This window comes from Odocoileus virginianus, chromosome 29 (genome assembly GCF_023699985.2).
Source record: "Odocoileus virginianus isolate 20LAN1187 ecotype Illinois chromosome 29, Ovbor_1.2, whole genome shotgun sequence".
NCBI classification, from domain to species: Eukaryota; Metazoa; Chordata; class Mammalia; order Artiodactyla; family Cervidae; genus Odocoileus; species Odocoileus virginianus.
The window spans coordinates 29,792,889-29,808,864 of record NC_069702.1 but is presented as its reverse complement, the minus strand read 5'-3'; the positions used below and the strand labels follow the sequence as shown (position 1 = coordinate 29,808,864).

At 44.1% G+C, this 15,976-nt stretch overlaps 1 protein-coding gene across 1 annotated transcript; it reads left to right on the top strand.

Moving 5' to 3' along the window:
* Positions 1 to 360: 360 nt before the first annotated feature.
* On the top strand, positions 361 to 11,045 carry LOC110124840 (mucin-2-like). Its single transcript, XM_070458013.1, has 3 exons — positions 361 to 396; positions 1,835 to 10,244; positions 10,327 to 11,045. The coding sequence occupies exons 1-3, from the start codon at positions 361 to 363 to the stop codon at positions 11,043 to 11,045; spliced, it is 9,165 nt and encodes a 3,054-aa protein (XP_070314114.1).
* Positions 11,046 to 15,976: the final 4,931 nt, after the last annotated feature.

Here is a 15,976-nt window from a genome sequence, read left to right as displayed (position 1 = left end):
TACCAGCCATAATGGCTATCATCAAAAAATCCACAAATAATAAATGCTGGAGAGGGTGTAGACAGAAGCGAACCCTCCTGCACTGTTGATGGGAATGTAAATTGGTACAGCCACCATGGAAAACAGTATGGAAGTTCCTTAAAAAACTAAAAATAGAGCTACCATATGATGCTGCAATCCCCCTCCTGGACATGTATCTGGAGAAAAATATCCAAAAGGATACATGCACCCCGATGTTCATTGCAGCACTGTTTACAATAGCCAAGACATGGAAACAACCTAAATGTCCATCAACAGATGAAGGGATAAAGATGTGGTACAGATATACAATGGGATATTAGACATTTAAAAAGTTAGATAATGCCATTTGCAGCAACATGTGACATTTGTGTCACAGTAAGTGAAGTCAGACAGAGAAGGAGCAATATTTTAAGATACCCCTTATTTGTGGAATCTAAAAAGAAATGATACTAATGAGCTTACAAAAGAGAGAGACTCACAGACTTAGAAAATGAACTTATGGTTTTATAGAGGAAGGGGTAGTTAGAAACTTTGGGAAGGTCATGTATACACTGCTATACTTAAAACAGATAACCAACATGAACCTATTGTATACCACATGGAACTCTGCTCAGTGGTATGTGGCAGCCTGGATGGGAGGGGAGGTTGGGGGAGAATGGATACATGTATATGTATGGCTGAGTCCCTTCACTGTTCATCCTGAAACTATCACAACATTGTTAATCAGCTATACCTCAATACAAAATAAAAAGTTCAAAAGAAAAAAAAAGGCAACAAATAATAGCTAACATTAATATTGAGTCCTTACCACACTTCACCATGTCTAAGTACTTTCCATTGGTTATATATAGTTATATCAACAGTATATAAGTCACGAATTTTTCCTAGAACCATTTTAGAAATGAAGAAGCAGAGGCAGAGACAGTATAAGCATCTCAGCTAGCATGCAACAGAAGGAATAGCTCTAGCAATCAGACTCCAGTGTCTTTTTCTTAACCAACACACTACACAACTCCCCACAGGCTTTTTATTGTATTGTCTCATATTGTAAATTAGGATCGTAATATTGTAAATCTTATATTGTAAAACTTATAGATTTCAGACTTCTGTAAGAAAGGATTCAGGTCTTAAATTTCTTTCCCTTAACCCCTAAAAATGTGTGTTGCATATAAACAGTTCTCAACAAATAGTTACACAATTAATTAATGGCTCAGAGACTGGAATCTCACTGAATCCTTGGAATGAAGAGTAACAGGAATTTTCCAGGTAGTTTCATTGGAGCATTTCCTTCCAACTAAAGCTATTTTCAAAGATTGCTGTTCAGTCGCTAAGCTACGTCCAACTCTCACCACCTCATGGACTGTAGCCCACCAGGTTCCTCTGCCCGTGGAATTTCTCAGGCAAGATTACTGGAGTAGGCTGCCATTTCCTTCTCCAGGGGATCTTTCCAACCCAGGGGTCAAACCTAGGTCTCCTGCACTGGCAGGCAGATTCTTTACTGGTGAGCCACCAGGAAAGCCCAAAGATGGTCTCTTTTATTATGCAATCAAGGTGATTTGGCCTCCTCTGAAATCTGTAGGTGAGAGAGTAAGTTTATTTCTGTTTTGTTTTTTGCATTTATTGCTATTCTAGATTTCGTCAAGTGCCCAGACTTCCAGAAGAGATGGGGAAATTCTCTACTTCTTTTATCTAACTTATTTTCTCAGTGAACTATATGACTGCATTATTTTTAAAAGTACATGTATCAGTGTTTGAACTTTAAATGATAAGACTTGGAAATCATTTTGCTTTTTGTTGGTTTTTATCCCCACAGCTCGGTGAGAGTCAAAGCATCCCCAAGGGACTGTATCCATCCAGAGAGCGATTTTCATCGGTTGCATCTTATAAACCAAGCAGAGATGTTCCTCCACTCGCTCCTGCCAATGGCCTAGGACTTATTTCGCCACAAGGGCCTGTGCTATCTCCCCCTCTTTTTAGAAACGGGCAAGATGCACCACCTACTCCTCTTGGGACCACGGGTCGCCTGGCTCCACGTCCTCCTTCTGGCGCAAAAGGGAACCGTGCACCTCCTCCTGCTCCTGGTACAGAAAGGCAACTTCCATCTTCTCCACCTGACACTAAAGGGCTCCTTCCCCGTTCTGTTCCTGCTAAAAAAGGGCGCCTTTCCCCTCCTTCTTCTGGCACAAAAAGGCGTCTGCCCCCTCCTGCTAAAAAAGGGCGCATTCCCCCTCCTGCTCCTGGGACAAAAGGGCGCCTTCCCTCTCCTGCTAAAAAGGGGCGCCTTTCCCCTCCCTCTCCTAGCACAAAAGGGCGTCTTCCCCCTCTTGCTAAAAAAGGGCGCATTCCCCCTCCTCCCCCTGGCACTAAAGGGCACCTTCCCCCTTCCCCTCCTGGCACAAGAGGGCGCCTTACCCTTCCTGGCACTAAAGGCCGTCTTCCCCCTCCCCCTCCTGGTCCTAAAAGGCGTCTTCCCCCTCCTCCCTCTGGCACAAAAGGGCGTCTTCCCCCTCACTCTCCTGGCACAAAAGGGCGCCTTCCCCGTCCTGGGGCAAAAGGGCATTTCCCCCCTCCCTCTCCAGGCACAAAAGGGCGTTTTCCCCCTCACTCTCCTGGCACAAGAGGCCGTCTTCCCCCTCCTCCCCCTGGCACAAAAGGGCGCCTTCCCCCTCCTGGCACAAAAGGGCGCCTTCCCCCTCCTGGCACAAAAGGGCGCCTTCCCCCTCCTGGCACAAAAGGGCGCCCGCCCTCTCCCCTTCCTGGCACTAAAGTGTGTCTCCCCCCACCTCCCTCTCCTGGCACTAAAGGGCATCCTCCCCCTCCCCCAATTGGCACAAAAAGGCGCCTTCCTCCTCCCCCTCTTCCTTCTGGCACAAAAGGGCGTCTTCCCCTTCCAGTTACAAAAGGGTGCCTTCCACTTCCTCCTGTTACAAAAGGGCACTTTCCACACTCAACTAAAACAACCACAACCACACCCACTACTACTAACATTACAAAACCCACTACCATCTCAGAACCCACCACCACAGCAACCATCACTTCTACAGAGCCCACCACTATAGCAATCACCATCACTTCCTCTGAACCGACCAACACAACTACCACCACTTCCACAGAACCCACCACCATAGCAACAACAATCACTGATACAGAATCTGCCTCCACAGCAACTATCACTACTACTCAATCTACTACCACCACACCAACCATAACCACTGAATCCTACATCACCTCTACAGAATCCATGACAGAAACTACCACTGCATCCACAGAGCCCACCATAAGAGAAACCACCACTCTTTCCACAGAGTCTGCAACCACAGCAACCACCACTACTTCCACAGAATCCTCCATGGCAACCTTCATTACTTACACAGAGCCTATCACAATAGAAACTACCACCACTTCCTCAAAACTCACCAATAAAACAGCAACCATCCCTACCACAGAGCCCAAAAGAGCAACCACCATCACTTCAAATGAATCTGCCACCATAACAGCAACCATCACCACTTCCACAGAATCCTCCACCACAGCAACCATCATCACTACTACAGAACCTACCACAATAGTAACCAATACTGTTTCCATTGAACCCACCACCACAGCAACCACTTCAGCTGAACCTATCACCACAACAGGAAACAATACAACTTCCACAGACTCTACCGAAGCTGCCATTATTATTTCCACAGAACCCAACAAAATAGCAACCACCACTACTCCCACTTATCCCTTCACCACAGCAACCACCATCACTTCTACAGAACACACTATTACAGCTACCACTATACAACCCACAGAATTGCTCAGCACAGCAACCATCATTGCTACTACTCCAGAACACACAACCACTATTTCTTCTAGAGAACCAACCACCACAGCAACCACAAGTTCAACTGAACCAGCCACCACAATAGCAACCACCATCACTTCCACTGAACCATATACTACTGTCACAAAATACTCCACAGCAAGCAACATTACTTCCATGGAGCCTGCTGCAATAGAAACCACCACTTCCACAGAACCCATTGATAAAACACCAACCATTCCTACCACAGAGCCCACCACAGAAACCACTACCAGTTCATCTGAACCTATCACAATAGCAACCATCACTTCCACAGAGCCCACCACCATTTCAACTGAACCTACAAAGACAATAGCAGCCAAACTTCCCACAGAGCACACCACAACAGCAATTACCACCACTTCAACTCAACCTAACACCTCAATAGGAAAAACCATAACTTCTACAGAATCTACTACCATTTCCACAGAATCCACCACAGCAACTATCATTACTTCCACAGAACCTACCACAACAGTGACAACTACTTCCACAGAGTCCACCAACCCAGGAACCATGACCATTTCAACTGAACCTTCTGCTAAACCTGTAACCATCATTTTCACAGTGCCAACCACCATAGCAACTACCACCACTTCAACTGAAACTACCACAACAGGAAACATTATAACTTCCAAGGAACCTGCCATGACAGCAATAAACATCACTTCTTCAGAGCACACCACCATAGCAAACACCACCACTTCTACAGAACTGACCAACACAGTAGCCACTGTAACTTCAACTGAACCTACCCCAACACCAGCAACCATCACTTACGTAGAGCCCACCATCACAGCAACCAACACTGCTTCCACTGAACCTCCCACCACAGCAGCAACCATCACCATGTCCACTGAACCTTATACAAGTTCCACAGAATATACCACAGCCACCATTACTATTTCTACAGAACCCACTACAATAGCAACCACCACCACTTTCATAGAGCCCACCACCATAGTAAACACTTCTTCCACAGAATCACCCACCACAGCAACCATTGTCACTTCCTCAGAACCTACCACATTTTCAACAACCATAACTTCCACAGGTCCCACAACCCAAGCAACAATCAACACCTCTGCAGAATCAACCACCACAGCAACCACTACAGCTTCCATGGAACCTACAACCAAAGCAACAATCAACACCTCTGTAGAACCCACCTCCATAACAACAACCATCACTTCTACAGAGCCCACCACTACAGCAGTAACCACTACTTCCTTGGAATCCCCCAACATAACGAACATCATGACAATTATAAAACCCACCACAAGAGCAACCATCACAGCTTCCACTGAAACCCTCACCACAGCAAACATCCCCAGCTCCATAGTATCAACCATCAGAACACCAACCATTACCATTTCCACAGAACCCTATACCACTTCCACAGAATCTACCACAGTAACTACCATTACTTCCACAGAGCCCACCATTACAGCAATCACCAATATTTCTGCAGAATCCCATACCACAGCAACAATCATCACTACTACAAAACCCACCACCCAAGCAATCACTATCACTTTGGCTGAACCTACCACAACAACAGGAACTACCACAACTTCCACAGACATTATTACGCATGCAACAATCACGTCTATGGAATCTACCACCACTGAACCCACCATAACATCAACTATCACTTCCACCAAGCCCACTAATCCAACAACCACAGCTACTTTAACTAAACCTAGAACCACAACAGCAACCATCACTTCCACAGAACCCCCCACCACAGCAACCATTATTACTTCAGAACCAACTATCAAGAAAACCACCATCACTTTGACTGTACCTATCACCTCAAACAGAACCACTACAACTTCTACTGAACCTAGTGCCACAGCTACAATCTTCACTTCTAGAGAATCCACCAACATACCAACCACAACCACTTCCACTGAATCAACCACAATGGCCACCATCAACACAAACAATGAACTTTATACCACTTCCACAGAATCCATAGCAGCCACCATCATTACTTCCACTGAATCAGCCACAGTAGCAAACAAAATCACAAAGCCTACCACTACAGCAACCATCACCATGTCCAAAGAATCTCCCACCACATCAACCAGCATCACTACTACAGAATCTACCACATTAGCAACCCGCACCACTTCCACTGATCTCAATACTACAGCAACCCCTACCTCTCTAACTGAATCTACTACCACAACAGGAACCACTACAACTTCCATACAACCCACAGCCACAGCAATAATCAACACTTCTGAAGAATCCATCACCACAGGAACCACCACTTCTACTGAGCCCAACACCAGAGAAACTACTACCACTTCCATAGAAACCACCAACAAGACAGCTACCATTTCCACTTCCACAGAACATTATGCAACTACCACAGAATCTACTATACCAGCCATCATTAAAGAGCCAACCACCACAGTAACCACCACCAATTCAACTGGACCTACCACCACAACAGCAACCATTACCACAGAACCCTATCCCACTTCCAAAAAACCTACCACCACCACCACAGCAGTCATCACTTCCACAGATTCCACTACCATAGCAACTACCACCATTTCCACAGAACCCATCACCACAACAGCAACCATCACGTCCACAGAGCCTTCCACTGCTGTAACCACTGCTACTTCCACAGAATCTCCCACCATAGCAACCATCATAACTACTACAGAACCTGCCACAACAGAAACCACCACTGTTTCCACTGAACAAATCACCATAGAAAGAATTATCACTTCAACTGAACCTACTACAACAGGAACCACAACTTCTAGAGATACCACCAGCACAGCAACAATCATTACTTCCACAGAATCCACCACTACAGCAATCAACACCACTGCAACTGAATCTGCCACCACAACAGGGTCAATCACAACTTCCACAGATATTACCAACACCATAGGAACAAATATCAGTTCTATAGAGTCCAACACCACTTTCATAGAACCCTATATCACTTCTGAACCATCCACCACAGCAACCATATTTACTTCCACAGAATCCACAATAGCAACCACTGCAACTTCCATATCACCCACCACCACAATGGCAACAATTAATTCCACAGAGCCCAACACTACAGCAATATCCACCACTTCATCTGAACCTGCCACCACAATACAAATCACCACCACTTCCATAGGACCTACTACCAAAGAAACAACTATCACTTCCAAAGATTCAACCAAAACACCAATCGCCACCACTTTAACTGAGCATACCAACAAAACAGCAAACATCATCACTTCCACAGGACCCTACACTGCTCCCATGGAATTTACCATGATAGCAACCACCACCAATTCCACAGGACCCACCCCTTCAACAGCATCCATCACTACCACAGATTCTACCACCACAGAAAGCACTACTACTTCCACAGAGACCCCCACCACAGCAACAATAGTCACATCTACAGAAACTTCCACATTGGCAACCACCATTATTTCCACAGAACCCATCATCAAAACAGCAATGATCACTTCTACAGAACCTACCACTGTAGTAACTACCACTACTTCCACAGAATTGCCCAATACAGCAGCCATCATCACCACTACAGAACCCACAACAACAAGCACCACTGCTTCCACTGAAAACAGCACCACTTCAAATAAACCTCCCACCACATCAGCAACCTTCACTTCTACAGAACCCTATACAGCTTCCACAGAATTAACCACAAAAGCCATCATTACCTCCACAGAACCCACCACAGTAGCAATGAACAACATTTCCCCAGAACCCACCACCACAGTTTCCATGATTACTTCCACAGAGTCCACCACCACACCAGCAATATTCACTCCTACAGAATCCACCTCCATAGCAACCACCAGCACTTCCACAGAAATTCCAGCCACAGATATTATCAATACTAATACAGAACTCACTACAAGAGCAGTCACTGCTTCCACTGTGCCCACCACCACCACTTCCACAGAGCCCACCACCACATTGGTAACCAGTAACACTTCCAGAGAACCTTATTCCACATCCATAGAATCCACCACAGCAACCATATTTACCTCTACAGAACCCACCACAATAGCAAACACCATGACTTCTACATCATTTACCACCAAAATGGGAACAATTACTTCCACAGAGCCCACTACAGCAACTACCACTTCATCTGAACCAACCACCACAACAGAAAGCTTCACCACTTCCATGGAAGCCTATGCTACTTCCACAGGATCCACCAAAATAGCAACCACTAACACTTCCATTTATCCCACCATCACTGCCACAGAGCCTACCACTATAGCAACCACAAGTATATCCACAGAATCCCCCACCACAACCATCACTACTATAGAACCTACCATAGCAACAACCAACACAGGTTTCACCAATCTCACTTCCACAGCAATCACTACTTCAACTGAATCTCTCACCACTACAGGAATCACCACAATGGCCACAGAGCAAACCACAGGAGCAGTCATCATTGATTCTACAGAACCCACCACCACAGCAACCCCAATCACTTCAACTGAACCTACCACCACAACATCAACCATCACCACTTTCACAAAATCCACCATCACATCAGCACCCATCAGTTTCATAGCACCCACTGCTACAGCAACATTCACTACTTTACCAGAATTCGCTACCACACCAACCAGATTTACTACTAAAGAACCAACCACGCCAGCAATCACTACCCCCTCTACTGAACCTACTACCACACCAGCAATAACCACTTCCATAAAATCCACCACCAGAACAGCAACCACTACCACTTCCACAGAACCCTACATCACTTCCACAGAGTCTACCACAGCAAACACCATTACTTCCATAGAGCCCACCACCACAGCAACCACCACTACATCTGAAGAATCCCACAACAGGGCAAAACTCATCACTACTATAGAACTCATCAGCAAAGGAATAACCACCACTTCAACTGAACCTACCACTGCAATAGGAACCACCACCACCTCCACAGAACCCACCACCAGAGAAAATATCTTCACTTCTAGAGAATCCTCTACCACATCAGACACAATCACTGTAAGTGAACCCACCACCACAGCAACCACCAATCCCACTGAACCTAGCACCAAAATAGCAACTATCACCACTTCCACAGAACCCTATGCCACTAACAGAGAATCCACTACCACAACAGCACCCATCACTCCCACAGAGCCTGCCACTACAGTAGACATCACTACTTCCACAGAATTCCCCAACACAGCAACCTTCATCAGTACTACAGTACCCATCACATCAGCCACCACCCCTGCTCCCACTGAATTCATATCCCCAGCAACCAAAATCACTTCAACTGAACCTACCACCACAGCAGGAACCATCACCACCCCCACAGAACCCACCACCCGAGCAACAATCTTTTCATCTAGAGAATCCTCTGCCACCACAACCACAACCACTGTAACTGAACCCACTACCACAGCAACCACCAATCCCACTGAATTTACCACAATAGCAACTATCCCCATTTCCACAGATTCCACCTCCACCACAGCAGCTATCACTTACACAGAACCTGCCACAATAGCAAGCATAGCTATTTCCAGAGAACCCATTGCCACAACAGCAACCATCACTTCCACAGAGCCTGCCACTACAGTAGCCATCACTACCTCCACAGAATTCCCCAACACAGCAACCATCATCAGTACTACAGAATCCACCACAACAGCAACCACTCCTGCTTCCACTGAACACATAAACACAGCAACAATTACCACTTCAGATGAACCTCTTCCCACAACAGGAACCACCACAACTTCCAGTGAAACAACCACAAGAGAAACAACCACTTCTACAGAATCTACCACCATAGCAACCACCATTACTCCAACAGAACTTACCACGACACCAGCAGCCACTGCCAATTTGACAGAACCTACCATGATCACGTCAGCACCCATCAGTTTCACAGCACCCAGTTCTATAGCAACCATCAGTATATTACCAGAACTCTCCACCACAGCAAACAGTATCACCACTACAGAACCCAGCAGAACAGCAATCACCACTGCTTCCACTGAACCCACCACCACAGCAACAATAAACACTTCCATAAAATCCACCACCAGAACAGCAACCACCGCCACTTCCACAGAACCCTGCACCATTTCCACTGAGTCTACCACAGCAAACACCATTAATTCCATAGAGCCCACCACCACAGCAACCACCACTACATCTGCAGAATCCCGCAACAATGAAAAACTCATCTCTACCATAGAACTCACCAGCAAAGAAATAATCACTACTTCAACTGAACCTACCACCACAACAGGAACCACAACCTCATCCAGAGAACCCACCACCAGAGCAAATCTCTTCACTTCTAGAGTCAACCACAACCACTGTAAGTGAACCCAGAACCAGAGCAGCAACCACCAATCCCACTGAACCTAGCACCAAAATAGCAACTATAACCACTTCCACAGACCACTATGCCACTACCAGAGAATCTACTACCACAACGGCACCCATCATTCCCACAGAGCCTGCCACTACAGTAGCCATCACTACCTCCACAGAATTCCCCAACACAGCAACCATCATCAGTACTACAGAACTCACCACAACAGCCACCACTCCTGCTCCCACTGAACACATAACCACAGCAACCATCACCACTTCAAATGAACCTCTCCCCACAACAGGAACCACCACAACTTCCACAGAATCAACCACAAGAGAAGCAATAGCCACTTCTACAGACTCTACCACCACAGCAACCACCATTACTGCAACTGAACTTACCACCACAAAAGCAGCCACTACCACTTTGACAGAGCCTACCATCTCATCAGCACCCATCAGTTCCATAGCACCCACTGCTGCAGCCATCAGTACTTCACCAGAACCCTCCACCACAGCAAACAGTATCAATACTACAGAAACCACTGGAACAGAAATCACCACCCCTTCAACCCAACTCACTGCCACAGCAGCAACAACCACTCCCATAAAATCTACCACCAGAACAGCAACCATTACCTCTCCCACAGAACCCAATACCACTACCATTGACTCTACCACAGCAACCATCATTACTTCCATAGAGCCCACCACTATGGCAACCACTTCCACAGAATCCCACACCACAGCAACAATAATCACTACTACCAAACTCACCACCAAAAAAATCACCACACTTTAACTGAACCTATCACCACAACTGGAACTTCCACAACCTCCAAAGAACCCACTACAAGAAAAACAATCAGTTTTACAGAATCTATCACCATATCAACCATGACTGCTTTAACTGAACCCTGCAGCACTTCTGCTACTATTTCTAATCTCTAACACCACAGCAACCACCACCAATTCCACCGAACTTACTACCACCAGAGGAACCACCACTATTTCCACAGAAGAGACCACCATAACAGGACCCATTACCACTTTCACAGAACCCACAACCACAGCAACTGCCACAACTTCTAATAAAGGCACCACCACCACAGCAACCACCACTATTTCCACTGAGCTCTATCCTACTTCCAAAGAATCCACTTCAATAGCAACCACCACTACTTCTACAGAAACCCCCACTGCAGCAACAAACATCACTTCTACTGAACCAGCCACAATCACCACCACCACTATTTCTGCTGAACCCATCATCACAGCAGTCATTACAGAGCCCACCTCTACAGTAACCATCACATCTTCCACAAAATTCCCCGACACAGCAACCATCATCACTACTACAGAACCCACCACTTCTGCTGAACCACCCACCACAACTGCAACCATCATTCTTTGCACATAACCCATCACAATAGCAACCACCAGCATTTCCACAGAACCCACTACTATACCAATTACCACAAGTTCCACAAAATTCCCCACTACTGCAGCCATCATCACTTCCACCACAGCAGCAACTATTGCTTCTACAGAATCCACCTCCTCAGCAACTACCACTATTTATACAGAATTTCCCACTCCAGCAATTATCAACACTAGTACAAAACCCATCACAATAACAATCACCACAAGTATTTTGACAAACTCCACTACCACAGCAACCACTTTCAGCATTTTCACAGAACCCACTATCACAACAGAACTCACCACCTCTTCAACAGTACCCATGTCTTCAGCAAAAGAGCCCACCAACACAATATCAGCAGAAATTACCTCCACAGTTCCTACCAAAGTTACTACTCAAATTATAATCAACCCTCCCTCCACCATATTGCCCAATACAAATGTCTGTGTTTACAACTCTCAAACTACATCCACCTGTATAAATTTAAAGAGTTCTGGAGGTCTACAAACAATAAATGCTGGAGAGGGTGTGGAGAAAAGGGAACCCTCTTACACTGTTGGTGGGAATGCAAACTAGTACAGCCACTATGGAGAACAGTGTGGAGATTCCTTAAAAAACTGGAAACAGAACTGCCATACAACCCAGCAACTCCACTCCTGGGCATACACACCAAGGAAACCAGATCTGAAAGAGACACATGCACCCCAATGTTCATCGCAGCACTGTTTATAATAGCCAGGACATGGAAGCAACCTAGATGTCCATCAGCAGATGAATGGATAAGGAAGCCGTGGTACATATACACAATCGGATATTACCCAGCCATTAAAAAGAATTCACTTGAATCAGTTCTAATGAGATGGATGAAATTGGAGCCCATTATACAGAGTGAAGTAAGCCAGAAAGATAAAGACCAATACAGTATACTAACACATATATATGGAATTTAGAAAGATGGTAACAATAACCCTATATGCAAAACAGAAAAAGAGACACAGATGTACAGAACAGACTTTTGGACTTTGTGGGAGAAGGCGAGGGTGGGATGTTTCGAGAGAACAGCATCGAAACATGTATATTATCTAGGGTGAAACAGATCACCAGCCCAGGTTGGATGCATGAGACAAGTGCTCGGGGCTGATGCACTGGGAAGACCCAGAGGGATCGGGTGGAGAGGGAGGTGGGAAGGGGAATCGGGATGGGAAATACATGTAAATCCATGGCTGATTCATGTCAATGTATGGCAAAAACCACTACAAAATTGTAAAGTAATTAGCCTCCAACTAATAAAAATAAATGGAAGAAAAAAAAACTGAACATTGAAAAAATTTTTTTAAAAAAAGAGCTCTGGGAATAAATTCCTTTAATTTCTTGTTTGGAGATGTGAAAAATTATTTTCTAAACTGCTCTGAGATCTTAGGTGAAATGAACTTCAATTATTTCAATGGAACCAATCTTGTTCTAACCAAAGCAAATAAAGTGTTCAAGCAATTATATGCACTTATTGCTGTCTTGATGACTATCACCTTTCCTATTTTTATTACCTACATACAGCAAATAAAATGAGTTTCAGAGAAAGAAACAGACACACTTTATGAAGGGGAAAAAAGCATTTAATAAAAGATCTCCTTAAAGAGAATGGACAATATTAAGTGAACCAGCAAAGGGTGTTGATGCATACAAAGTCTAACCACAGTGGAGCTTGTGGTGTGCCTCAACTTGATAGGACAAAGGAGCAAATAGCAATACCAGAACCTGAATGAGAATTGGGGACTGTGGATGAAATGAATGTTATCTGTTGCTGTGAAGGGTCATCACTACTGCCCACAGCAGGAAAAGAGCAGTATAATATCCCTTCCTCTTTCCTTCTATTTCTTTCATCAGTGGACTCCAACAAAAATCTGAGAGATGAGGAGTTTGTATGGTTGTCCTCCCAGGATAGAACGCTAAGCAGAGAAGGGTGACCTGCTCATTAGGAACTATTAGCACATATCAGTAGCAGCCTGTTCAGCATCTTGAAACTGAATGAGTAGGTAAGGTAAAATATGAGTTCCTGACTTCTTGCATAGACAGGGAGAGAGCTAACAGTAAGGTAAATTATAAAATTATATCAAATTTTTACTGTCTTTCTCCCAGGAATGTACCAATCAATACGGACAATGAGATAGTAAAAATATGTTACAACACAAAATTTTTTAAATAAATATACAATAATAAAATAGAAATAGCATGTGCATAAATACGTTAATGTAAATTAAATATATTATTAAATTTTAACATGCTGTCTTGAGTACATCAGCACAAGCCAATAAATATAAAAAAGAAACAGTATTCTAATAAATTTATCATTTTACTTCCCCTCAAAATATCTCTCAAATTATATAATCATTTTTTAATAATGACAGTGTCATTGATTTGGGGAGTAAAAAGTCCATTCTATCCATTCTAGCAAATCTAAATGTCCAAATGGAGACATGAGGCATAATTTTGTTTATTTTAATAAAATAGAATTAAAATGAAATTTGATTATAGCAGGAAAATAGTTTTTAGAGGTATATCAGGTATATTAAGGTCATTTCAAATTGCATTTATTCCTGAAAAATAAACTTTAAATTGTTTTAAACAAAAGATTAACCAACTTTTTATGGAATGTATAAAATGTCTGAGAGGATTAATATTTGTATCTCTGTATATTTAACCTTTTAAGAATAACTCTGAACTCCTACCTTAAGGCACTACCATGGCCAGATTGCCCCAGTCTCCTTGTCAGCTGTCATTACCATAATCTGGCTTGCAAATTTGTATAATATTTAAGCATTACATAAGGAATCATCATAAGCATGAGGGATCATCAGGGTCTCTGCAATGTCAGCTGTCTGCTTCCTCACCTGTTCCTGCTAGTAGCAACTGAACAGATCTATGCCAATTCCAATTTAATCTTAAATTTGAGGATTAAATAAATACTACTAGGCATTCATAGTCAAAAACATTTCCTACCATCAAGGAGCTTTTTATCCCTTTGAGTTTGGCATGCATTATCTCATCTCTCCACAAAGTTTTTAATGGGGGCAATCTGTCATCTCTGCCATGAGCCCTATTTCAGTCACCGGGCAAGTCTGGCCACTTGCTCACTCCTCTCCTCTCTTCCATGAGCCCACGGTAAAATAAGTTTGTTGGGTCATATCACACTGCCACTCCAGTGAAATGTAAAGGCTCATTGGTGTTGAAAGTCGGCCATTAACCTCATTTCACATTCAGCATACCTTTCCTCCCAAGCTTCTGTTTCCCATATCCCTGTTAGGCACAACTTCCAGTCAAGACTTAGAGCCCTCCCCACATCTATTCCCTCCCAAAACCTATTCCCTGTCACTCACATTTCCAGAGCTACCCCTCACATTCTGCAAGTTGTACCCTATACGGTTTTAGGAGGGCTATTGGCCACCAGCAGCACCATACCCAGTAAGTCTGCCCGACTTCCCTACAGACATATTAATATGCTAGACACGTTCACCATGCCATCTGAAGTTCTTGTTCTTTTAGAAGAAAATTTCCCTAGATCCCGAAATTTCCCTTGAAGAGTGAAATGAATGAACCAGGTTTCCCCCAAAAGACAGAACTGCCGCTAACAATACTGCCACTATTCAGTCAGTCACATCCGACTCTTGGTGACCCCATGGACCATAGCCTGCGGGGCTCCTCTGTCCTTGGGATTTTCCAGGCAAGAATACTGGGGTGGGTGGCCATTTCCTTCTCCAGGGCATCATCTCAACCCAGGAATCAAACTCACGTCTCCTGTTTGGCAGGACTATTCTTTACCACTGAGTCACCCAGGAAGCCCTAAAGACAGAACATGTTTTCTCAAATCACAACTATTCAAGCCCTCTGCAACATTAAATTATAAGGCTCCAGAAGTCTTAAAATGTTCTGTACATCTTTATCTCTATTTAAAATAAAAGAAAAAGGCACTCTTATTTTCCAAATTTCTCTTTAATCACATAGGAGAATACATACCCATCAGACACTACTGCCATTATAATCAAGCCCACAGTTCCTAGGAAAAAGGTTATATTATAATCATAAAAGGTGACTAGGAATGGCTTATCAAATTTTTTTAGAATTTTAAACCACTTCAGAGCATCATCAGATATCATATGTGTGTATGTCTTGCATCATATCCACTTGGCTGCGTAAGGGAGAGAGTGAGATGTGGGTAAACTTTGACAGAAAGTTCTGTCGAATGAAAGAGCTTAGCCACACTGACTATGCTTCAGTGGCTGGACACAGTGGGTGTGATACACACAACAGTCACA